This window comes from Sitodiplosis mosellana, unplaced genomic scaffold (genome assembly GCF_009176505.1).
Source record: "Sitodiplosis mosellana isolate CC-2019 unplaced genomic scaffold, AAFC_SMos_1.0 Smas_scaffold_6197, whole genome shotgun sequence".
In the NCBI taxonomy this organism is placed as follows: domain Eukaryota; kingdom Metazoa; phylum Arthropoda; class Insecta; order Diptera; family Cecidomyiidae; genus Sitodiplosis; species Sitodiplosis mosellana.
The window spans coordinates 2,266,277-2,290,500 of record NW_022601438.1 but is presented as its reverse complement, the minus strand read 5'-3'; the positions used below and the strand labels follow the sequence as shown (position 1 = coordinate 2,290,500).

The following is a 24,224-nucleotide window of genomic DNA, read 5'->3' as shown; positions in this document are numbered from 1 at the left end:
GTAACAACATACCGATGTTACACTTTAAAAAAATCTTTTTTGTTGTTACACTTTGAAAAAATTCGATTGTGTTGTTTCATTTCAATAAATTTTTTTATTTTTGTTTCACTTATATGTGTTGTGAATAGAAGTTGCGTTTTCATTCTCGGACATTCATATCATAATAATCAAACTTTTAATTTTTTTCTACAGTGAAACTGCCCGCATTGTTTGATTTGGTTTTCAGACAAAGAGCAAAAACATTCTTCGCTACTCGCATGGATGCTCAATTTGGATGGAGGTTTCGTAAAGAAACTACTGAAAAATGGGCTTTCGAAGAGATTATTCGCCGTTATCATCACTCTAAAATATTTTGTTCAGGTATTTTAACATATTTGAATGTTTTTGATTGTCTTCAAATTGCGAAATCAAGTATTTCAATTTTGTTGGATTTCGAATCAATTTTTGTGAACGCTGTTCACAATTTGTATTCATTTTGGTTTTAACTCATTTATTTTCAAACCGACTACAGCATGGGGAGCTATCAGCTTATGAAGCAAATGCAATCTTGTTCACTGAATATAATATAGATCAATCTGGTGCAAGTAAAGTGGAGCTTCATAATGTGCCGAATATTCACTACATTCGAATCGCTCATTTGTACGTGAAAATGTACGTCGTCATTTCGCATTGCATGGATATCTGTGGTTTTCGTCACATGACTGTAAGTATTTATTCATACTTTTGCTTGATCGCAAAATTCAAATTGCCTTTCATTTTAGAATTTAATTCGATTTGATGGGCCCGTCTTCCTTAAAACTATGGATGAATTCGAAACAAACTATGACCAGCAGAAGCAACAACTCAATGCAATCGGACTGGGTTTCTTCACAAACTAATATCGTGCACTTCTAATGCGGTCAAACCCAGTCTTTGAAAAGAAAAATCAAACGAATAGATGGAATTCGTATTTTTAATAATAGCGCAAACCCATCAATGATTATCAAAATAATATTAGGACACACATTCCTATCTTAGTTCAAATGATACTCTAACGAACTTTTGATATCTAAAAAGCAGCCATCATTTAGCTCATGGGCATAGTCTCTCATTTATTTATTTTTTCTATTTTCTGTTGCTCGCAAAAATACTTGCAACAAAAGATTTTGCCATAAACAAACATTTTTCACTCAATACAATGGTTGAAAAATACAATGGTTACCTTTACGATTCATTTATAGCATTGAAATTCCAAATGAATTTCAAAAATGAAAGCCAACAAAAAAGAAATATCCCCAAAGCAAGCAGTCAATTTTCTGGAACATTTTTCAAGAAAACACAGAGTAAAAACTCATTTTTTTCAAATCGTCTTTCTTTATTTTAAACAAATTTTATGCTAATGCACGCTTCAAATGATTCCAATTCAATCGAATGTGTGTTTGTTTGCGGGGGAATAGTAGAACAAGACATTTTATTTTTTTAATTTTTTTAAACGTTTCACAAATGCACTTAACAATTTTAAATTCTAAACTAAAGTACTATGAGTCTAAATCACTGTGAAGGGGAACAAATGAACTAAAATAATAATTTTTTTTTGTTGAACTTGACAATTTGATCATGTGTTTTTTTTTTCAATTCGAAGGACCTCTGCATACACAAAAACCACAATCGAAGAAAGATTCTTTTTAAAAACTATGTCAATGGGAATAATTTAGGAAAAGCATACCACTATCAAAGTGAGTCATAATTTGTTGTCATTGGTACAAAGCGATATTGGTCTATTTATGGAATGGAAATTATGTTGCACATTTCAAATTGATCCAGTTTGACAAGTGAATCGAATATGATGTGTTTGTAAAAAAAAGAAGAAAATTTAAACTATACAACAAAAGAAAGAGGGGAAAAAATGTCTTAAATAACTAAAACTGTCACACGCAATACACAAAAGAATTTTTTTAAATTTAAACTTATGCAATAAATATGATGAAATGTGCTCCTGGTATAATATCCCTGAACTGTTTGTCAAGACGATACAATATGTTTTCTTTGTGTTTAAACTTATTTTGTGGTTGTTTGATCAAAAGTGTGTGGGGAGAATAGACTTGATTTGAGCTGAAGCAAACATTTGATCGACTTACAAATTACATATCACTGATCATTGTTTTAATTTAAGTGTTAGCCATTGTTCTGAACCATTTGTGTGCGTTGGCTTGATGCTTTAAATATGGAGAGTATTTTTTGTCTGTTCATTTGTTTTTTTCATCTTAGATTTTGTTGTAGTTTGAGTTTTTTTTTTCATTTGTTTCAATTGAATGCTGTTAATCAAATGAAAATTCATGTTTTTCGTCAAAAAAAAATATTAAAAATTACGAGATGTTTTGTGTTATGAGTTGTTCTTTGTGGGTTGGATAGAGTCGTTGTCATGTCCGTTGTCAAATGGAACCGGGTGGTAAAAGTGAGAGAACAGGTAACAGATTAAGCCACTCAAAATACCAAGCGCCCAAGTCGACGTAATGGACGTTTAGCTGTGGTGCGACGTTCCTGTTGATATGGTGAGTCCTCATCGCTTTTGGGCGACGAGCCAAGTGGACGCTTTGTACATTTAGCATTTACATGCCGATTACCATTGCAATTGGTACAAAATTCAAAGCCGCACGTTCTCTTTGAGCAAACTGCATATTCACTAAAAACTACCTTGCCAATCATATTGTTTGCTCGATTCTTTGTGGCGCTGCCAGTCGAAGATCGCAAGAATCGATCTTGGTAGATAAATCTGCCGATAGAGAAGAAGACACCATTTAAATACATCACATTCGATTTTAGAATGTTTGCAAAACTTACATGCTATGAAGTTGTCTGCGTGGGCTTCGGCGTTGTATTTTGACTTCAGTTGTAGTAGCTGGATGAACGATGCTAGTTCCGTTACATCGTGGACAGTGAAGAACTCGTTGTTCTGGCTTCAAGCTCTTGACAATCTAAAGAATTTAAAAGCAATGATTCGATTAATGCATTAGCGTTGAAATGTGGCCAAAGCAAATATTGCCAATATTGACATTGTACACTTACGCTTTGATGTTCATTGAAACGCTGTGTGGATGGACTGACTGCCATCGGTTTTCCCTCAATGGTACTGTTCAGATTGTGTACATGCAACGGTTTCACATTATTGTTGTTATTGACAATGGGTTTGATTTCGTTGCGATGCACATTTTCTTTGATCGTTTGCATGGTTCGAACGAATTTACGGCGTCGGATGCGGAATTTGTGATTGCCATCGACAAATGATTTCCAGGATTTGCACACGGAATACGCTGCTTGCAGACTTTCATCGGGCAACAATTCCAAAATGTTCTCCACAATATCGACCATTTCGAATTTTTTAAGATGCGACAAAATGTCCAGCTTTTCTAAGCCATTGTAAAACGATGGCCGTGGGCAAATCGCGTACAATTTACGTTTGGCCGACGGTGCATTCGCGGCAGGCGAATCTGACCGTGCAATGGCGGCCGGACGCTTCAGCTGTCTGCGTGGATATTTCTTTGGCGGTGTACATGGCAAATGGCCATAAACAATTTCGAATTTTTCCTTCTCCGGACTGGATTTGATCGCCGATGCAAAACTGTAACTGGTGCTTTTTTCAAAGCGTTTTGTTGGCGTACGATTTGCCTGCTCACAGATATTTTTCTTCACAAAATCACTACGATTCGGTGTATCACTACTAAACATTGCTTGAGATTTACAATTTGTACTTGGTGTTGTCATGGTTGGCATCACAACCGAATCAACAACACCATTGCTGTCTTCTTCACATTTGCGAGAATCAGTCTCATTTTCCTCTTCTGCCGTAGCCAGTGACATGAAAATATCACTTTCATTTAAGCTATTCATTGCTTTGTTTGGCATCACTGTTGGCTGGATATGTCGCATGGTTTTCTTCCGTGAGAATTCCTTCACCAAACGTGAATTACTTCGGTGTGTATCCAGACGTTTGAGCGGCAAACACTTTGTTGTTGCTGCTTTGCTGCTGGCTTCAATCTCATCTTGGTGCCATTTATTTGAATCCGTCAAAGTGGCGGGTATATCGTGATGAAAATTATTGACAAGTTGATCAAATTTTTGTGGTGTAAAATCCAACACTTTACGTGCTGGATTATTATCGGGTTGTTTGTCAGCCTCAACACATTGGTTCTCACCGCGCTCGATAACATTTTGCTGGAATCGTTCACGCAACGCCAAACGTTTTGCTGGGCTAAAACTTTGAGTTTTACGGATTAAACGGCTTCGAATCAATTCATCGGCCATGCATGCCTTTGTCTTGACAATTGACTGTGTGCGAATTCGCTTGAAACTATTCTTTGGTGTACTTGAATCAATGCCAGACGGATGTCGTTGCAAACCCACCACCTTTTCGGGTTGCTTAGCCATCAAAATGTTGCTGTTGTTATGTGCTTTGATTGGGCTAACGCCAATGCTTTGATCGCATGGATTCTCCACATCTTCGTTGAATGTGTTCTCGTCATAGTTCTCGTCGATTGACTCGAACAATGTTGATCGTGCCGAAATCGATTTGCGTTGTGATCGAAGCCGCGGCGATGATTTGTTTAATGACCATCGAATGCTGTTTTGACTCTTATTCTGTTGGTCACTGCCACGCGAACCGCTGTCATGCACATTCGAAAAGTAGTTGGCTTTCTTCGGTGTCGTTTCCATGTGATTGCGTGCATTTTGCGGCGTATTTATATGGAATGCATCAAGATATCGCATGCTTCGTGTCGTCGGGGTTTCTTGTAAACCTGTTTAGAGTATTTAAGAATATTTCACATTTAGGATAGAAAACGAAATTAAGATTTTCAGTACAACTCTGCGATTTAAATGAACGATATCCTTTTGAACTCAGGTATCATTGAATTCTTCCTAACAACGTTTTAGTTTCAACAACAAATATTCATATATTTTTTTGACAAAAAAAAATGCTCCATAAAAACTCACCACCCAGTTCAATATTCTCAGAGATTGGTTCCAATTCGGTGGATCTTCTGAATAACGATGACGACAATTTGGCTGAGCCGCTCAGTACCGATGTGCTTGCTACAACATTGCTATTTGAAATAGACCAATTTTCCGCGAAACCACTGTCGCCCACAGAATCGCTGCGGTCACCAAATAAAGCCTTTTTATGCGCCATGTCCATACCATGAAAACTACCAATGGCATTTGGATTTGTTGATACTTCAGCATTATCCATTTTTTCTCTCCCAATTTTACCAAATCAATTGGGACTCTGAAACATCTAAAACATAATCCGATTAGACTTAAATATGCACTCTGAACTTAAATTCTGCAACGAATGTTGCTATTTTCAAAATTCACTCATTCACAAAATTCACTTATTGATAAAATTGGTTTAGTTTGAACCATTTTTCTCCGTACATAAAATACCGTACAAACGGATGAAATGCGAAACAAAATCACTAAAACATTCAAATACTTCGAAGCGACGATAGAAAGTTTAAAATTGAATCAATTAAAAGGCTAACGCAAACTAAATGCTAAAATTGTGATTTAAATCCATCAAACTTTCAACAAACCTGATTTAGATAATTGTATTTTATGTTTTTTTCTTTTCAAAATCAATTGCAAAAATTGTTTGTACGCCACCAATGAGAAATGAACGCGCGCTACAAAGATCCTTTAAAAGGAAGATGAAAGAGGTAGAAAAAAAAAACAAACAACAGCAAACTATTTAGCTCCAAAAAATCTAGTTTGCGTTTCGGTACGCCATATTTTCAAACTGTTGAGAGACTCTAACACCGATCTGATGTTATTTGCGTGATTTAGTTTAACAGACTCATGTATGCGTGCATGAAGAGAATGCTAAGCAAGAGCGCGCTCACACATACACACAAATCGCACACGCTTTTTCTCCTGCTCTCCCTACATATATTTGACCATGGACGCAAACTCACCCATACTTAAGCGATGATTTGGTTGCATGGCGCTAAGCATACTTCGATTGCGCGCTGATACGTATTGTGTACGTGCTGTGTATGTATATGCATATGGTATGATTCGACCGCAGTGTCTGTTGGAATGTCGATACAGCAGTTTTTTTTGTGTGTGGTTCAATTGGTTTACATTAGTAAACTTTCAAACTGTTTACCTACGGAATAATGTAGTATAATGGTCTTTTTTTTCGCTCTCAATGTAAATTGAATCGTGAAAATCGATAATATTTAATCAATGTAACATAAACAGAATTGGCTGCTGGTAAACATTTGAACAATCGAAAATATTCATTGTAAATAGGTAAAATGACGTCACTTACTGTTTACTCTGCCATTTGTCATGCATCAAGTTATTTAAAACCCATCAATTCATATTGTAAAGTAAAAAAAATAAGATTTTTTTTTTTATTCACTTATAAAGTTATTATAATTTATTTAACAGCATTTGTTTTTAAATCATATTTCGGTGCATCTATATTATTGACGCCGAAGTGTGTGGTGAGTTTCATCACGGTTATGTGAATAATTGAAAGTATAATCAAAAGAATTTCACTCCTTCTTCATCGATCAGTTCACATCGGCCGGATTGTTCTAATCGTCTTAGGATTTTCAATAGGATGTCATTGCTAAGTCCATAGAATTCTTGATCGGTGGAATTGTCGCCGTTGGTTATTTCGAATGTGGTGCACACTTGACCAATCATTGCATTGTCGGAAACCCATTTGTAAACCAAATTGGCCCATTCGTCCAGTGTAAACCAGTATACTTCCCATAGGTCCCGTTTCTTCGGATCGACCGGTGCGGCATGGGCTGATTTCTCTAATGTGCTCATTACTAATGTTCGGCCGTCGACATTCAGACGTCGATTCAATTCCTTGTTCACAAATAAATCCGTATTTTCATCGTTGATATTGAGAACGGGTTGCTTCAATGATTTCTGGTATTTCATCACCAAATCGGCCCAAGTGTTCAGTTGAGTTTCACGCGTTTTTGCATGCATCTGAATCCTATTCACACAACAAATCGAAAACCAAATCACATTTTGTTTATTGTGGACCGAACCAAAAAGGCAAAAAAATCCAATGTAATGAGCGAAAAACTTACGTGTAAAATGGTGGAAAACTGTATTCCCATGGCCAAGCAAAATCGGCCATAATTTCGAGAGGATTTTGATTCGTGCCCGAAATTCCAAAATGATAAACAAAGTAAAATCCGATCTATTCACTATATCTAACTAAATTACACTACCAAACAGTGATTCGTAATCGAAATTGACAGACAAATCGTACGTGTGTGTGTATATATATGTTGCTACTGTCAGTAGCTCTCTGATATCGTATATACACAAACACACTGATGTGTGATGGTCGGACTGTACGACAGAGGCCGATAGTACTGTGCACCGAGACAACGACGATGTTTGTTTATATTGGTGCAAGTGCACGAATACATTGTTATATGCAGTGAGTGAAAAAAAGAAGAAGAAGAAGTGATGTTTTACGTACATTATTGGTTGGTTCTCATGCAATCGCGTTTAGCGATGAAAACAACACCAGAATGATAAGACCCTATAATCAGCACAACGAATGAAATTTTTCATAAGTGCATAGGACAAATTGGTTGAGTTTGATTTTTTTTCTGTTGTGTTTTGCTGTGTGAACCCTGTCAAAAGAAAAACTTAGAAATAACGCGAAAAGTGCTAGAAAAGAAATCCCAACCGCTTGCCTCGCCAATAAATAAATATTCCAATTCGTTGATCAATTTAATTTTTCATCGAATTTGGTTGTGTTTGCGATACAACGATACGTGAACGAGATTGTAGTGAAGGAGAGAAACGAAATAAATATTTACAATAGTCTGCATTTATTGGGCTCTGAACGTATATAGCGTATTTAACTTTCATCATCTTTGATCCAACGATAGAAACGAAACGAAATAGAAAAAAAAAAACAAACAAATAAACAACAATGATTACCATTAAATGAGAGTGTAAGTGAAATTTATGGAAAATTTTCCTTCATAAAGTACAATTCGGTTGGTCAATTTTACATTTACACAAGGAAAAGACCATTTTTATCATTTGTGTTGACATGAAATCCATGTTAGCTTTTGCTATTGTTGTTGTTTTTTGTTGTTGCTCTTGTTGTGATGTGCTGTGCTGTGCTGTGATACATTGATAATTTAATTGAAGCAGCAGTTTTTTTTTCTCTTCTCGACACACACGTCATGATGACAAAAAAGAGAACTGCAAATAAATGGATTGATTGGAATTTGACAGCAGATGTGTTTGTGTGTGTCAATATTTAGGCGATGCAAATCCCATTCGGAATTAGTTACGAAAAACAAATTCAATGGAAGAAAAAAATGAAAAAAAAACCACAAGCCAAAGTGTGTGTACCTGTCAGTCATGAACCTCTTCCTGTTGGCTATAATTAGGTTACATTTTTATAAAGATCAGTCAGTTGTCGCTGTAGCAAAACTATAAAGTGCAATGCAGTGCATGCACTCGTATTCGGTTGCTATTTTTCATTCCTCTTCTTCTTCTTCTTTTCTTTCTTCTGTTCCCTCCTCGTATTGAATACGATAAAGAAGAAAAAAGCTCAGGCCGACTTTCCTTCAAGTGACTTGTTGCTAAATAAATATATCGATTTTTATCCCCATTTGTTTTCAAACAATGCGGAATGTGAACCAATTTCATGTGCATCTAGTCAAATATTGCCGAATTAAATTATTCAATATAATTCTCACTGTAATTGGCAAATACAAACATTAAAGCATTTATTGTCGAATGCAAAATAATTATACACTTGCGGTTCGTTTGATTTATGGGCCCGTTTCGCGCGGCAATACAATAAACATGGAACGGACATTAGTCCCTTTCTCTTTCGATTACCCTTGTTTTACAAACTCATACACACCGAATGATACGTGTTGTCACAATACACAATACACAAAATCCATTGCTCTTATCTTCATTTTCAACATTTCATAATCACAATCGTTTTTTTTTTGTCTGTTTGTTTCATTTTCAGCACATAGTTCAATTTTCTTAGTATCATCAAGTGTTTTGCGGAGCAAACGTTACGAACGAGCGACAAAAAAACACACAAACACAAAAATTATGGAATTCTTCTGCTGTGCAAGAATTACGTCGAATTGATGATGTATATTTTTTTTAGATGGCATTCAATTTCAATTGTGAATGACAGAGAGCGAGAGCGAGAGAGAGAAAGAGAAAAAGACAGAGAGAGAGCGAGAGCGAGAGACAGTTAAATTTCAGCGTTGATTCCGTTTGCTCGATTTGATTGATAAAAGAAAATCAAATTTGAGAATACGAATCGAAACTTGTTATCGACGTGAATTGAAAGAAACAAATGCAACATGGAACAGGTAAGGAAGATTGTATTCTAAATTAACGAAAAAGATATGTTTCTAAAGGAACAAAGCACTTATAATTTCCTGTGTGTAATTTACAGGAATGCCATACTAAAAGTACAATGTTGCATACGATTAGCGATCCAGGGGAAAATGTTAGCAATAATAATGGGATTGATGGCAATGCAAACGACAATTTATCGATGCGTTTTATATCGATGGTGCAATATCGGAAGCAGCCAATTTTAATTGGCTCACCGCTGGACAGTATGTTTGGCGAAAATGATCGAAACACATCCAAAGTGATGCGATTGGGCACATGCTACAAGTCAAAGGTGGGTATTTTTTGAGGATATTATTTGGAATTTCACACAAATAATTCGAGAAGAAAAATGTTTGATCTAGAAAATAATTTTTTTTTGCCTTAGATCTCGGCCAATGGACGACGAATTGCTGACACATCACTTCGTATGCGACCATATTTTATCCCCGAACGTTCGCGCACTAAAAGCGAAACCAGTGCCGAACCAGAGTCATTTGCCGGCATGAATTACACGTGCACAAACATCAGCGGCGCGAGTAGTGGTGCTGGCAACAATTTCTATACCGATTCAATGAATTCGAATAGTAATTCGATGATGGAAACCTGTGATGCATATTTGAGCTCGGACTGTGGTGGCGGCGGCGGAGGCGGTGGTGGTGGCGGATCTAGTGGTGGTCCACATTACAATAACGGTTTCACAACGTTCTATTGCAATCAAGTGCTGCCAAATACACATTTCCTCAACAGTAACCAGTACTTCAGGCCCATAAAGTGCGCATCGTTGACCGGTCAACTCAAAAAGTGCAAATCATTGGAAAGTGTTCGCGTTGAAAACATCGATGGATCTCAGCCATCACACGAAATGGAATTCGTATCTAGTCGCATTCAAAAATTAAAGGTGCATGAATAAACTGATTTAAAAGCAAAGCAAAACGAAAAACAAAACAAAAAACACACACACACAACAGAAATGAAAAGTCATGACCTACCAACTGTGTTATACTGGATTTTACCACAGTCCGACACAAAAAAACAGATCTTTTAACAGAGAGAAACGAAAACAAAAAAAAATTGTAAATAAATTCACGGTGATGGACACGATTCTTACGAATATAAAAAGAAAATTATTTACCAATTGACTACTTCTCGAAACGAACGCGCAAAATAACTCAATAAACAGAAAAAAAAAATGCATAAGAACCACACTTTCATCTGTAATTTTAGACTAATTAATCTACGTCTTGGGCGATATTGTAATTATAAACAAATAGCTCTCCCCTTCAAATATGCAATGTAAATCTAGTTCTTTTTTTCGTTTTTTTTTTTTCTAAAAAAAATGAACAATTTCTTTGTTCGTCAATATGATTTGTATGTTCATTTTATTTGATATGTAGCGAAATAAATAAAAGAAAAACGATTTAATCTGAATTTTGAATGTGCTTTTTCGATTATTTGGCGGATGTTTGAATGGAATTAGACATAAAAGTACTTGGAAAACCGAGCAGTTTGAAGTGAAACGATTCATTGAAAATGCCAGAAACAAAATGTTGACTGTTAACATATATGTTTCTTCATAAAATCACTATGATTCGGAGTATCACTACTAAGCCAAAATATCACTTTCGTTCAAGCTATTCATTGCTTTGTTTAGCATCACTGTTGGCTGAATGTGTCGCATGGTTTTCTTTCGTGGAAATTCTTTCACCAAACGTGAATTACATCGTGTGTGAATTCAAATTTTTTAGTGGCAAACACAAACAATTCTTTGATACTTCTCTACAGCTAGCTTCAGTCACATCTTCAAAGCTATTAATTAAAAATCTCGATATTTTCATGTTTGTAAACATCAACTGAAAGAGTCTCATAGTGATTCATTGTCTTTCCATCAAATTCACCATGGGCAAATCGATAAAAGTCTTTATTGAGATCAAATTCAGTTCGTTACAAATGATATTGACAGAGGCAGCATGAACACAGATTGTCATTGAAACACACTATTTTCTGATTTTTTTTTTTGTTTCATTTATTTTTTCAAATATTCTTTCGAATTAGAATACTTTACATTTTAACGTAATAAGAAGCATTTTGATGGAATTCGTTGGATGGTCAGTCATTCCAGTGTGTTGGTAAAATGATGCTTGTGAATGTTTTGCTTATGAACGTGGACGCTCCTTCTTTTCTTTGTACAGAGCAAGCAACGATACGTTGGCTACTTTAACAACCTGTGAGCGCGGAAAAAGAGACGAATTGAAATGAAATAATTAGGAATGAATTCTTTCACATGACCATGTCCATGTTTCATATCCAATGAATTTTGAACTATGGAATTGGTATCGTTTCACTTACCTTGAATCGTACTCCGGGAATATCACCGACAGCGTGACCTTTACGACCGAAACCGGCAACCAACACTTCATCGTTTTCTTCAATATAGTTCAAGCTACCGTCCCGTGGTACGAAAGCTGTGATTTTCTTGCCGTTTTTGATGAGTTGCACTCTCACGCACTTACGAATGGCAGAGTTAGGTTGTTTGGCTTCGACACCACTGCAAATAAAAGAAGAATCGCAAATTGGAATTAGTCACACGTGCTTATCATCATTTTCGTTAATATGTTTTTTCTTAATTTAACATCAACAATATTCTCGGCTGCATCCATTTTGGTTGCGAAACGGAATTTGTATACAAATATATAGCGCCATACTCTTGCACACTGTACAATGTGTTTTCAGTACAAACATTATAGGTTAGATTTTTTTTTTGTTTCGGATAACAATCGAATTGAAGGATGACAATCGATGGATGGACGGACCGACGAACGAACATTGATGAATTAGCAGATCAACATCTCACAGTATACTCCTGTGATTGAAACATTTAAACAGTCAATAACACAAGTTTATACTGCGAAACATCGAACCGAGCGCGTGTCCATCACGTTAGCACCAACCATAAAACCATGCAACACACTATATGAAGTCTATAGAGCACATTTTTTTCGGTTCTTTTTTTCTGTTTTTTTTTTTAAGCACTTCTTTTGACAAATCACTTTGACTAAGATTGGGTTTTCGCTACCGTTTCGCACTTACACTTTTTCAAGAACGATGCCTTTGGCGTGAGAAGCACCACCGAATGGATTGGCCTTCCAACGGGTTCCCAAATGAGCTTTTTTGTAATCCTTGTCAGCCCATCGTTGGTCACGACGGTGGTTGACGTGTTTACGTGCGGTACGGAGACCTCTTGGCTTGCCTGAAACATACACAGAAATCAATTAGCATTTTTCAACGTTCAACTAAAGTAATTGTTGGTTTGTGACTGTGGAAAATCCAATTGCAAAGTCAATTCTGAGGAAAATAATGTGCGCGGGGAAAAAGTGAGGCTATGTTTATGCGAAACAAAGTTATACATAAAATAACCTCAACCAAATCAAACGATTCATGATTGAAACATTTTGATGTATGTGCCAATATCAAAGTGTTGATCAAAATTTTGGGAGAATCATTGAAAAAGTGAAATTTGGTGCATGCAAAGTAAGCGGAAAAAGTGCTGCTTGAGAATATGGCCCATTTGAGAATGTGAAGGCAACTGTCTTCAATTGACATATTGAAAGATGTTTGTTTGCCGATCGAGACCTTTGACGGAATTTCATTTGTTGAAATACTCAAAATATCCCACAAATATAATTCCAAACCCATCATTCGAACGTAATACAATGCAATTTTAGCGAAATGTTCATCGGATGGTATGAATTGAAGGCGATTTTCTTTGATATTTACATGCGTCTTGAAAATGTCCATTGAAAACTTTAGCATGATACACCAATACATTGCCCTGTTTCACTCAATCATTTCTATGAATTTCGTGTATCCCAATGCACAATGTGCGATTGTATGTGTGCGGTCTCTCTGTACACCATTGAAACTGGACTTTGCATGCAAATTTTTTCGAAATTTTCGAACAAAAAAAGGATTTTTCGAAAAAACTGCATATCAATTCGGATAAATAATGTTTAAAACTTGCGATAGCACCCATTTTTGGCAATTATTTCTCGCGAAAAACCGAAGAAAAAATTATTTTTTAGCACTCACCCATGACTTATGTATACGTTCACGATTGTGGCGGAAGTAAAAAGAACGACATTAGTTATGGCGAAACATGTTTACACTTCACATCAACTAGACGGCAGGCGATTTGAAGCAGTCGCATGGAATTGCCGCGGTGTTGCCCGATGTTGCGCTGTCATTTTGACATTGTCTAGTCTCAGTGCATACCGCATATATTGCGGAAATTTAATGAATTTATCTTAGAAATTGCGTCTAAATGGTTGATAAGATGATTTGTTTCAACCAATATTTTGATGGGTCAACAATTTTGAACTTTAAATATCCCACAATTTTTTTTCTACCTGGATTTGAAAGTCAATTCACGTAGTCAAATCAAATACTTTGAACAAAAAACAAACACCCATGTTGAACACCGTTTTACGGCAAAATCACCAAATTTTTAAATAAGAAAAAATTGTCATTGTCATTTTGGCAATTTGTACAAATTTATTTATTCAGATAAAAAATACTGTAGTGTTTATTAAAATCAATTGAATTAGTGGTTCTATTCTTATTAAATCATTTCAAGGCGTATGTCACAGTCTTTCGTCATCACAGTAAGTTCATGTCATCGAGCTGCATAGAAAAAAAAATATTAGTTGCAGATTTTCAAGCGTAAAAATATCTCAATTTAGATAATATTTAGGACAAAACAGACGGCACATCACAACATGACTTGACACAAAAAATACCGCATGTGTTACAAATGTGGTTGTGCGAGATGGTATTCATTAGCGATTGTTGCATTTGGTGCGTCTGGTGGTCGTTACCCAATTTTTGATCTGTTCCTCCAAATTTGGCATCATTTCATCTAAACGAGTTTCAATTTCGACGAAGCGATTATTAATTTCGACGAAGCGATTATTAATTTCGTCGAAGCGATTATTCATTTCGATCATCATTTCAACGAGGCCCAAAAGTTGGGTATCGATTCGGTCCAACCTTCTTTCGTGATCCAAAATCACTTTAAGCACAGTGACTGAAACAAATGAAAAAAATAATGAAAAAAATATAAATAAAATCCAAAGGATTTGTATTCTTACGAAACAAGCAAATAAAAAGCGATAAAATGCAAGCAACGACCAGCAAAGCCTCCTTATTAAGATGAACAATAATTTCTTGATCCATTTGTATATATAATATGATCGGAGTTTGTTTTAACAATGGCGGTTTGTTGCTGAACCAAAAACGAATACGACAATAGCAACAACAATATTGAAAATGAATACCATCTTGGGTGAGGTGAATTATTTCAAATAATCTCACCAATGTTCAAATTTCAATATCTACCACTTTCACAACCTAACCAAACAATTCAAATAATGACTTACTGTCATTCAAATCAAAACAAACACATTACGACGAAATTTGTCAAATTTCGTTTGATTTGGGTGAAGCGAACGAAAAAAGATTGTGATTTTATTTTTGATTTCAGACATTGCGGATATAATAAACGGAGAGGATTTACAATGCCTGAAGGAACCGTTGCGCTACGAATATGCCAGGAAGGTCACGCAAATGCTCTTGCACTCAACAAAGACAGTACACAAATTGCAGTTGCAGGACGTTCTTGTGAGTAATATTTTTTTCTTCACAATATGTTCTATTCAAATGAGAAATAAAAAATGAGCCAAACATTTTCGATTTTTTAAATGCAATTCTGCAGTGTTAAAGGTGTTATCAATTGATTCGGATGGCTTTACCGAAGTATGTAATATGCGCAGTGGTAAAAATCAGAATCTCAGTTATTCATCGAATGATGTTGCCTGGAGCATGTTGGATCGGAATTTATTGGCAACGGCTGCAACGAATGGCGTTGTCTCGGTATGGGATCTCTCGAAATTTGGTCGTCAGAAGCAATTATACGTGTATGCTGAACATGAGCGTACAGCACATTCGGTTACATTTCATACGACTGATCCGAATTTGCTGCTGTCAGGTTCGCAGGATGGAACAATCAAATGTTTTGATATGCGAACGGAAAAGTCCGTCAATACGTACTACAGCAATTCGGAAAGCGTTCGTGATGTGAAATTCAGTCCAGTTGTGCCGAATTTATTCGCTTCCGTTTCGGAAAATGGAACCGTGCAATTGTGGGATTTGAAACGAACCGATCGATGTCAACAGCAATTTACAGCGCACAGTGGACCAATTTACACGTGTGACTGGCATCCGACGCAACATTGGCTGGCCACTGGCAGCAGAGACAAACAGATCAAAGTGTGGAACATGGAGCAAAGATCATCACTAGAATATACTATTCATACGATTGCAGTGGTGGGCCGAGTGAAATGGCGTCCAGAGCGTACATATCAAATAGCATCGTGTGCCATGGTTGTCGATTACAGCATTTATGTTTGGGATGTGAGACGACCATTCATTCCATACGCATCATTCAACGAACACTCAAACGTTACGACGGGAATCGCATGGAAAGCCGATCCACATGTATTACTTTCAACCAGCAAAGACTCGACCATTTTTAAGCATGCATTTAAAGATGCTCAAAAGCCAAGCGAACATGCGAATCCACAGGGGACAACGTTTAACTTTAGAGGCGACTTCATTTATTCGTATAAAATAAAGAATCAGCCAATCAACAATACCACTAGCACTAGCTTTCGGGCAGCTCTAATGAGTGGCGGTCGAAAAGTGAACGAACCCGTTGAAGATCAATTTCATGTAGCCCGATCATCGGTTATGAATTATACATCAAAGTCTATGGTGAGACCCATGAAATGAAAATTTGTTTCTCGAAATTATAACGTATTGTTTGGTTTTGAGTCTCTCATTTAATGATTTGTTGGCATGCTCTTCTCGAATGAAAAGCATGCATTTCTCTATTCGTACTGTTCATTTCTGTTTGTCAATCCCACAGAAGGACGTATTCCAAGCACAAACTCTACAGCAAAAGGACTATTTTGTTCTGCAAGAATGCGCACGAGGATATATTTTAAGTGGAAAACCATTGGCCACTTTATGCGATCATAATGCACAAGTGGCTAGAAATCTCGGCAAACACAATGTATCAATGCTGTGGCAATTTGTAAAAATAATTTATTCGTCGATGCCAAAGCAAAATTCAGACCCGTTTCGAAATACAACTGCCAATCAAAATCTTTTGATGGCCAATCGTTTGATGTTGGCAGCGCCAAATTCGAATGCACCGCACTGGGTCGATGAGAATTCCGATGAAAAAGCCACCCATCCCAACGAATCCAATACGGATGAAGCGAAGCAAAACCATTTCACCATACCAAAAATCGGTGAACTGAGCAAATTAACAACGAATCAGTGTAATATCGAAGACGGTGCCACCGATGCACTGAACAATATTGTTTACGGCGAAAACGAACTAACTGTCGAACATATGGATTGTATTAAAAGTTTACGCAACGGGTTTTTATACATCGGCCCACATGATTTGACCAAAAATTTCTCATGGCCCAGCGACTCCATAATGAATCATGATATGCAGCAAAGCACTCGACAGCAGGCTCTATCGAGAAATCGACGTGATGCGTCTCCGGTATGCCACCGTTTCTTCTATCTTGACTGACTTCAGTTTCTGTATTTTCTAATTCAAGAACCTTTTGTTTTTCATTATTCAGCCTTCGGAAACACCTAGCGTACTTAAAGTCTTACTCCAGAACACAAGCAACCCGCAATGGAATTCTGGAAAAGTGTTGGCTGACTGTCTAAATCTTTTGGTGGACATTGATGATTTACAAACAGCCGTTTACATTTTGATTGCTTTGGGCGAACGAAGAAACGATTTACCAATCGATGAATCTGTTCATGTAAGTGGCTCGAAGATTTTCATTTAAGTTGGAAGCACCCAACTCAGAGTTTATCTTTTTTTTTATTCAAGAACTTGAGAATTTTCTTTTTTGTAACTGAAGTGTAATTCGTTATCCCAACAGGAATATTGGCTGATTTCCTACATCGATCTATTACAACGGCATCAATTTTGGCGTGAGGCCACTGAGGTTGTTAAGTTGTCCTGGTTGCGACGCGTTTGCCAAGTGAATCAGCAGTCAACATCTGTTCATATTAATTGCGGCGATTGTGGTCGTTTGGTGTCGAATTCAGTTAGCTGTTATTGTAACAAGTGTAAATCGCTGCAGAGTTCAAAGTGCAGCGTTTGCAACCGTGTTGTTAAAGGTGTCTATGCATGGTGTCAGGGGTGCTCGCACGGCGGTCATTTGTTACATATGAAAGAATGGTTTTCGAATCATTCCAAATGTCCACGTTGTGGTCATCTTTGCGAATATGAATAACCATATGAAAGACTTGTCCAGCACATTTTACTTAAATGAACTGTTTTTTTCTTCTAAATGAACACAAATAGAGTTTTTATTTCGATAAAATAGCCATTGATTTGACCTCGTCTATTCATATCATAAGGCTGAACAAAGCATTCGTTTTTTTTTCATGTTAAAAAACAACAACTTTTTTGTCTATGAAGCACAAATATGTACAAATGCATCCATTTGTAATTTTATAATATTGTGATATTAAATTGTAGTTTAAAATGGGAACTGAAATACATTGTTATTTTTATGAATGAAAATGTGATTTTGTAATTTTGCATTTTTTCTAAATTGCAAGAGCATTTATTTTGAATACTTTCCAAGTACGATTGAAGGACTTTGTAAGACGCTACGAATCAGAGTCATTACAATCATTTGATGACATTTTTGTGCATTGTTCAGTCAACTTGCCTGATGACGGTAATATGGTTCCTGAAAATGGGGGCGAAACATCGTTTTCGTAATTTCTATCAGAATGAGAAGCCCATAAATCACCATCTAAAATTAAATTTTGTATTTGTATTCAAAAAAATAGAAAATTTCCCCCAAAGAATGTTTTTTTTCTTCTTATCATTATATCGATTTTACTTTGATTTTTTGTTGGCAAATTGATTTGTGGTTCTGTTTTTTAGAGGTTAAACGGAACAAAACAGTGACTAGGCTTCTAGCAGCAGGTCGCAGCAGTTACGAATTATGTGAGGCGATGAGGCTGCAATCGTATGTGTATATGGACACAAACATAAACTATTAATGGTATAATGATAAAGATGACAGATAATGAAAGAAAATTTGTTTTTGTGAATATTTTCTGAAATAAAATTACTTATCTGCAGTGTCATATTATCATATAACAGATATTTTCATTCAAGTTAAATAGGCGATGTAACATGTTGATCCAATCGATTTAAATAAATGCCACTTTCGAAATACTTTTTATTTGATTAGCTAAATTGATTCAGGTAAATATAAACTTGGTTTGGAAATAATTTCGCTAGATGCATCTTTAAAATGTTGAAAAAAATCCCATTGTTTTTTTTTTTAATAATTCCAAATAATATATTTCAATAAAATACATTTGTGTGTTTTTGTTAATTTGTACAACAATCAATCCATCTAAATAATGTTTAGCGTCGATAAGAATGCGCGTGCATATTCGCTGATCCCCGTCATTTTTTGTTTGTTTTGTTTTCAGTGTTATTAATCATTGCGTAGTGTGTTCGTGTTGTTCGTTCAAAAATAAAATCAATTGTCAAATGTGGTAAAATTGGAAGTTCGTTATTCATTGAATATGCGCGCACAAATTCGTGTCGCTCGCAAAAAACAATAAAATCATACAAATTATAACTTAGCATTTCGACTGGCTGTGTTTTCTTTTCTACCGTTTCCTCTTCAAATTGTTGATTCCTCTTCAAATTACACATAGAATTCCAACAATTTTTCTTTCTCCATATATATTTATCAAATATATGCCGAAGTCTTAGCTTCCAAAGCGTATTTTCTTCGTTTCATTCTTTTTCAATCTATGTGATGTGTCTATTTAGCTCATGATTATAGCTAGTTTCTAAAAAGTCATTTGAAAATCAAAAGAAAAAAAAAATTCGAATCTACTTGTTCTTCTCTCTAGTTTTTCTTTAAAAACAATAAATAATAGTCAAATTAAAAAGGAAATAATAGAATTAATAATAATACTACATGCGATCATTTTGGATTCTAATGAAGTGGAACAAAGTCGGGATGAATGAAATGTAAGTGGCTACATTCCTTTTGATGTGTGTATGTGTTTGTTTGTTGGTTTGTGTTCATGTTGGTGGTTAATAGGCACAAATCGATGTTGAATCGCATGTTTATGTTGTGCCATAAATTGGGTCGTCAAATTTCTTGACTCGTACACGTTGCTTGTAGTGGTATTCCTTTAGGTAAGATTTCAATTTTTTCGGTAAACAAATGTCATTGATGCCATCGTAGGTGGTGTGACTAACAATGGTCGCTCGACACAATTGTTGCAACGAGAAGACAAAATTTCGATTTAGAGGTAGCGTTAATGCCGGTTCGAAGAACATCACACAGGCTGGATCTTTGTAATGCTCCAATAATCCCGTTACGGTTTCCGATGTGTACACTCCGGGATCATGACAGTCAAAACTGTTGGCATAAAAAAGAAGGGGAAAATGTTGATTCGAAAATTGTCACATAAATAATCATTTCTTGACTCTTCGTCAAGTCAAGAAGATAATTGGTCAACATCACGATAGTTCCACGAATGCCAGTCAATTTACCTACCTAAATTTGTGGTTAAATTGTTCGATGCGTGCATGAAGAGAGCGACCATATTTCCGAAATGATACCGAAAACAAGAATTCCTCTTGTGCAGAATCACGCAAAAGGAACGTGCCTTCCGGCTTGTTTTCCAACAACCGTTCAGCTGAAATTTTTGAAAAAAAAAAAAATGAATTATGAATCGGTTTAAAATTGTACTAAATTTTAATATTAAATCAACAGATAGAAACCTTCATATCGGTCCATTTTCCCCCAGTAAAACGAACAATTTGTTATCTGCTTTAAGTCCGGCACTAAACAATGAATATAATCCACCTGAAAATTTAGAAATATTGACATATTAAAATCTGGACGGGTTTGAATCGGTCATTCGTTTTTCATATTATTTCGTTGAGTGCAACTTTTTTTTCTCAACGAACAATTACGTTCAATTGAGAAAAACAAAATCACTTTTGAACAGAAATTTATGAACAGTATAAATAGAATACGTTATGGTTTTGGGAAAATGCAGCCTACCTGTGAATGTATTCTTGGCATATCGTCGGCATGCTGTAAAAAGAACCGCAGTGCCGAGGAATTCGAACAAACATTTGCAACGAGCCATTGCGATGTGTTGACATGTTGTGGATTCGATGCAGCAACTATATTATTTGCATCATTCACTGAGCTCGCCGGCATCGTATTCGGGATCAACCGTACGTTTGATGATGACATTGAGTTTAACGATTGCAAACTGGATTGAAATCCGGGCGGTGGTTCTACACCTTCGGCTATTTCAATGGCCCGTTGCAAACGTGCCTTTTTATCACAATCTTCAATCGAATACTCGTCAGAAAACCTGAAAATTCAAAGAAATTATGGATGAGCATTTTTTGTTCCCTTTCCAATCCGAAATTTGGTCGATTCAATATTGACAACATGTAAAAACAATTCGGTAGTTTTTCTCATTTTTTTTTTCTTTTCCAAATAAAAGTTTCATTCTCTCGCATATTTACCATGGTTCCTGTTGATCCATCGTGACAACGATAACATTTCCACCGTTTGCGCTGAACCACGGTGATTTGTCCAGAAGTAAAGCAGTCGATTGTTGTCCCGAAACAGCCGTGGGCCGATCAACATTGTTGCTATTGTTGTTGTTATTTGGTTCGGCATTTGAATTACCCGAATTGCTTGCCATTGCTGGTGCTAAATATCAAATGAAAAATCAATTTATGTTGAGAAATGAATTCACTGTCGACGTGATAATTTCTAATCATTCAAATGAACAGAGCAAATTCGATCAAGTGCACATACTTTCGTGTGAAAACGGGGAAGATAATGATTTGATCCCCTTCAGCTTAGCACAGTTCAATTTGATGCCCCAATTTGGTTTTTTTGCTTTCAATTCCTTCGAATCTTTGATAGTGGCGTTGTGTTTCTCACAACAGCTGCCATCGCTTTTTACGTTTCGGCATTCTAAAATTGAAATTGAAAAGAGAACATGAAAAATAACACATAGTTTATTTTGAGATAAGTGAATCGATTCCAATTATTGCCTATACATAGAAAAAAAAAACACACATAGAGATTGAACAAACGTTCGTTGGAAATCCGAATATATTTGTTCTTTGTTTTTATTGAAATTATAAACTAAAGTGTTTGAATACTTTATCAAATCTCCGAAACGCGTCGATAGTATGCATTTTATCAAATTTCCTCGAAACAATTTTATTACTTGGTAGTCATTCAGCGAACGAACAAGCGTACGCCTTAGAAGCAGAACCATTTCTACGAATTTTTCTACTACATTAATTGGTTTATGCGAAGTGCGACGCACACACCAATTAGAAGCGAGAGAGAGAAAGAGAGAGAGAGAGAAAACTGGGTTAGTGTATTGCAGGTGGTTGTCAAAATGTGATGTTATTTTCACATGCGACACAAACACTTTTCGCGAATAAACACGGGCAAAAAACGAGCAACAATAACAACCACAAAAGAAGAAAGAATAAAAAAACACCATATCAAATACGATGATTTAAGTTTGAATGACGCCGAATTTCGACGCGGTGAGCTAAAAACGGAATATGGTGTGTGAATGAGAGCGCGCACATTGTGACGCACATTTCCAAAGAATTTGATTCAATTCTATATAATAATATATTACGAATACATAAAAAATTTCTCATATCGTGATTCATACGAAAACATACGAAAAACTGTACGGTATAATCACAGTAGCGCATAGGAGCGTGAGTTGGAGGTCAATGGATACAAATGAAATAATCGGCTGTATTTACAAAAGACACATGTTAACAAATGCGATAAAATATTGTATTTTGATTGTGTAGCGGCTTCTACGAATTATTGAAAGCCCGCGTTTTGTCAAATTCTCATTTAGTTCGTCGTCTTCATCGCCTTCTATTTGTTCTTCTATTTTGCAAATTGAAATCGTTTTGAAGCAACGCTAATTGTTTCGAGTATCAAATTTAAAGTTCAAATTGCTTGCGCAATACATTAGAGCTGATTTCGAAAATTTGCAAATATTTTGACGTGAGAGAGCAGCGCATACTGTGTGATGACGCAATGTGCAAAAGAATCGACAATATCTGTGCAGCTAATACGAAATATATATATTAATGAATGAGGAGATACAATGAATATAGAAATATGACTTACGTTCATCGGCAACGGTATTCAAGTAATCCGGTCGAATGAGATTAGCAATTGGGATATGATGTGGATACGGTGATACTGTGCCAATAAAATTTGACGGAATGAAAGCACTTGAACTGTCCTGAATTGGTTTTGGTTTCATATCCGTTGTGTGCGGCAACGATCGATTCGTTTCCGGCGACGACGACGATGAAGATGAAGATGATGATGATGATGATGATGTTGTTGTATCAGTCAATGTAATTGTTTTGAGAGGGTGCACCAGGTGGCAATTCACCGCATTCGATAATGGCGGTTCTGATTGTGATGTGAAATTTGCTTGATTTTTATCACAGATTGAAGCTTCGCTACGCAAAGCACAATTTACATTTTGATTCTTAACACTATTCCGTTCGTTATTTTGACCGCTGTTGCTTTTTTTACCACTGCTTTCATACATCATTAAACTATTGATCATCGTATTGCCATCACCAACCACACTATTATTCACTCTCATCGATGATACGCCAATTCCACTTTGATTCAAAACTACATTGTTATTGTCCACACTAAAACTATTATTTTGGTTGTGTTTACTGTTTTCTTGTTGTAAATTTACATATGTATGCGACGATAAATTGTTCGCCGTATTTGTGTTGTTGATATCGCGCTGTGCTGGACGTGCGATCGATGAAAAATTGTTGTTATTATTGTTGGAATTGTTATCGTTTTGAGCTTCATCGTTGCTCCCAACACTACCACCGCAAAAACTTTTCGCTGATTCCATTTTCATCAGCCGAATTGTGATCACCACTGAACCGGCGTTGCGCTCTTGATTCGCCGCCGACGTGCTTGCAACTGCTGATTTCGTTGGAGCGGTTGCGTTGATGATGCTTCTGCTGTTGTTGCTGTTGCTGTTGCTGTTGCTATTGCTGACGTCACACCGTTGATTTTGTCCTTTTTTTAATTTTTTCGCATTTGTAGCGATTTGCCTATTTTTGCGACTTTTCACTTGCAAATCCTGTGCCGTTGTTGACCGTTTGCTATGCTGTTCGATACTGCTCATCATCTGTTGGTCATCAGACATCTAAATATGCCAAACCGGGGCACACGCACACACAAACACGAACCGAAAAACAAAAATAATGGGAAAGAAATATTTTCATTAAGCAAATTTTCGTATTGTGTTTACTTTCCGGAATTTATGAATTATCTTTAGCGAAAGAAATGAAAGATATGTATATGTTTTTACCTGCTGGCTCTGCTGCTTACTAATATGATGACCCATGTGTGACACTATAGAGTTTTTCGAACGTGTTCAAGGTAGGACTACAATGGTTTTAATGTTGTGCTTAACATTTTCTCGGGAACCGATTTTTATGATTCAGGTAGCCGTTGATAATAACACCGATTCCAGGGGCCCCAATGTGATGATTTATGGTGTAAGATTTGGCTCTCTCTCTCTCTCTCTCTCTCTCTCTCTCTCTCTCTCTCTCTCTC

General features: G+C 36.3%; 7 protein-coding genes across 12 annotated transcripts in view; 3 read left to right on the top strand and 4 right to left on the bottom strand.

The window, feature by feature from the left end:
- LOC129577628 (uncharacterized) overlaps window positions 1-1,273 on the top strand; it is a 5,627-nt gene extending 4,354 nt beyond the window's left edge. The window contains exons 3-5 of the transcript XR_008689027.1: window positions 193-360; window positions 512-703; window positions 762-1,273. The gene's annotated coding sequence lies outside the window, so the exon portion shown is untranslated. The remainder of the gene's footprint in view (window positions 1-192; window positions 361-511; window positions 704-761) is intronic.
- A 144-nt stretch (window positions 1,274-1,417) lies between these two features.
- LOC129577625 (uncharacterized) lies at window positions 1,418-5,954 on the bottom strand. Its single transcript, XM_055465027.1, has 5 exons — window positions 5,568-5,954; window positions 4,969-5,269; window positions 3,046-4,772; window positions 2,821-2,954; window positions 1,418-2,752 (listed from the first exon to the last, which is right to left on the bottom strand). The coding sequence occupies exons 2-5, from the start codon at window positions 5,222-5,224 to the stop codon at window positions 2,464-2,466; spliced, it is 2,406 nt and encodes an 801-aa protein (XP_055321002.1). The 5' UTR covers window positions 5,225-5,269; window positions 5,568-5,954; the 3' UTR covers window positions 1,418-2,463.
- A 192-nt stretch (window positions 5,955-6,146) lies between these two features.
- On the top strand, window positions 6,147-10,830 carry LOC129577632 (hybrid signal transduction histidine kinase G-like). 4 transcript variants are annotated; one of them, XM_055465038.1, is made up of 4 exons: window positions 6,147-6,285; window positions 9,017-9,374; window positions 9,461-9,694; window positions 9,788-10,830. In XM_055465038.1, exons 2-4 carry the CDS (start codon window positions 9,366-9,368, stop codon window positions 10,310-10,312), a joined length of 768 nt encoding a protein of 255 aa, XP_055321013.1. In that variant the 5' UTR covers window positions 6,147-6,285; window positions 9,017-9,365; the 3' UTR covers window positions 10,313-10,830. The 4 variants fall into 4 exon arrangements, with proteins under 4 accessions (XP_055321013.1, XP_055321014.1, XP_055321010.1 ...); XM_055465039.1 differs by having other exon boundaries at window positions 6,156-6,285; window positions 9,164-9,374; XM_055465035.1 differs by lacking the exon at window positions 6,147-6,285 and adding an exon at window positions 7,337-7,973.
- On the bottom strand, window positions 6,353-7,276 carry LOC129577633 (vacuolar protein-sorting-associated protein 25). Its single transcript, XM_055465040.1, has 2 exons — window positions 7,089-7,276; window positions 6,353-6,991 (listed from the first exon to the last, which is right to left on the bottom strand). Exons 1-2 carry the CDS (start codon window positions 7,136-7,138, stop codon window positions 6,523-6,525), a joined length of 519 nt encoding a protein of 172 aa, XP_055321015.1. The 5' UTR covers window positions 7,139-7,276; the 3' UTR covers window positions 6,353-6,522.
- Window positions 10,831-11,407: 577 nt separating the features above from the next.
- LOC129577635 (40S ribosomal protein S23) lies at window positions 11,408-13,627 on the bottom strand. Its single transcript, XM_055465043.1, has 4 exons — window positions 13,489-13,627; window positions 12,490-12,649; window positions 11,749-11,947; window positions 11,408-11,624 (listed from the first exon to the last, which is right to left on the bottom strand). Exons 1-4 carry the CDS (start codon window positions 13,490-13,492, stop codon window positions 11,556-11,558), a joined length of 432 nt encoding a protein of 143 aa, XP_055321018.1. The 5' UTR covers window positions 13,493-13,627; the 3' UTR covers window positions 11,408-11,555.
- Window positions 13,599-18,076, top strand: LOC129577626 (GATOR complex protein WDR24). Of its 3 annotated transcripts, none has more exons than XM_055465028.1 (6): window positions 13,599-14,060; window positions 14,939-15,075; window positions 15,170-16,227; window positions 16,382-17,032; window positions 17,115-17,303; window positions 17,427-18,076. In XM_055465028.1, the coding sequence occupies exons 2-6, from the start codon at window positions 14,973-14,975 to the stop codon at window positions 17,781-17,783; spliced, it is 2,358 nt and encodes a 785-aa protein (XP_055321003.1). In that variant the 5' UTR covers window positions 13,599-14,060; window positions 14,939-14,972; the 3' UTR covers window positions 17,784-18,076. The 3 variants fall into 3 exon arrangements, with proteins under 3 accessions (XP_055321003.1, XP_055321004.1, XP_055321005.1); XM_055465029.1 differs by having other exon boundaries at window positions 13,668-14,740; XM_055465030.1 differs by lacking the exon at window positions 13,599-14,060 and having other exon boundaries at window positions 14,214-15,075.
- Window positions 18,077-18,898: 822 nt separating this feature from the next.
- LOC129577627 (putative uncharacterized protein DDB_G0286901) lies at window positions 18,899-24,218 on the bottom strand. The gene is made up of 8 exons (XM_055465031.1): window positions 23,977-24,218; window positions 22,749-23,811; window positions 21,387-21,548; window positions 21,089-21,278; window positions 20,610-20,931; window positions 20,324-20,408; window positions 20,097-20,238; window positions 18,899-19,958 (listed from the first exon to the last, which is right to left on the bottom strand). The coding sequence occupies exons 1-8, from the start codon at window positions 24,010-24,012 to the stop codon at window positions 19,661-19,663; spliced, it is 2,298 nt and encodes a 765-aa protein (XP_055321006.1). The 5' UTR covers window positions 24,013-24,218; the 3' UTR covers window positions 18,899-19,660.
- Window positions 24,219-24,224: the final 6 nt, after the last annotated feature.

Bases quoted from the DNA above. Each gene is read 5' to 3' on its own strand.
- LOC129577627 (XM_055465031.1), bottom strand. From the start codon at position 24,012: ATGGGTCATCATATTAGTAAGCAGCAGAGCCAGCAG. The intron at 21,549-22,748 runs GTAAGTCATATT...TTTCAATTTTAG, and splicing joins GAATACCGTTGCCGATGAAC to AATGCCGAAACGTAAAAAGC. The intron at 20,932-21,088 runs GTAAATATGCGA...TTGAATTTTCAG, and splicing joins ATGGATCAACAGGAACCATG to GTTTTCTGACGAGTATTCGA.
- LOC129577626 (XM_055465030.1), top strand. From the start codon at position 14,772: ATGTTCAAATTTCAATATCTACCACTTTCACAACCTAACCAAACAATT. The intron at 15,076-15,169 runs GTGAGTAATATT...GCAATTCTGCAG, and splicing joins TGCAGTTGCAGGACGTTCTT to TGTTAAAGGTGTTATCAATT. The intron at 16,228-16,381 runs GTGAGACCCATG...TCAATCCCACAG, and splicing joins ATTATACATCAAAGTCTATG to AAGGACGTATTCCAAGCACA.
- LOC129577632 (XM_055465038.1), top strand. The intron at 9,695-9,787 runs GTGGGTATTTTT...TTTTTGCCTTAG, and splicing joins GCACATGCTACAAGTCAAAG to ATCTCGGCCAATGGACGACG.
- LOC129577633 (XM_055465040.1), bottom strand. From the start codon at position 7,138: ATGGCCGATTTTGCTTGGCCATGGGAATACAGTTTTCCACCATTTTAC. The intron at 6,992-7,088 runs GTAAGTTTTTCG...TTGTGTGAATAG, and splicing joins AGTTTTCCACCATTTTACAC to GATTCAGATGCATGCAAAAA.
- LOC129577635 (XM_055465043.1), bottom strand. The intron at 11,948-12,489 runs GTAAGTGCGAAA...TTTTATTTGCAG, and splicing joins GGCATCGTTCTTGAAAAAGT to TGGTGTCGAAGCCAAACAAC. The intron at 11,625-11,748 runs GTAAGTGAAACG...CCGCGCTCACAG, and splicing joins TTCCCGGAGTACGATTCAAG to GTTGTTAAAGTAGCCAACGT.
- LOC129577625 (XM_055465027.1), bottom strand. From the start codon at position 5,224: ATGGATAATGCTGAAGTATCAACAAATCCAAATGCCATTGGTAGTTTT. The intron at 2,955-3,045 runs GTAAGTGTACAA...TAAATTCTTTAG, and splicing joins GTTTCAATGAACATCAAAGC to ATTGTCAAGAGCTTGAAGCC. The intron at 2,753-2,820 runs GTAAGTTTTGCA...CTCTATCGGCAG, and splicing joins CGCAGACAACTTCATAGCAT to ATTTATCTACCAAGATCGAT.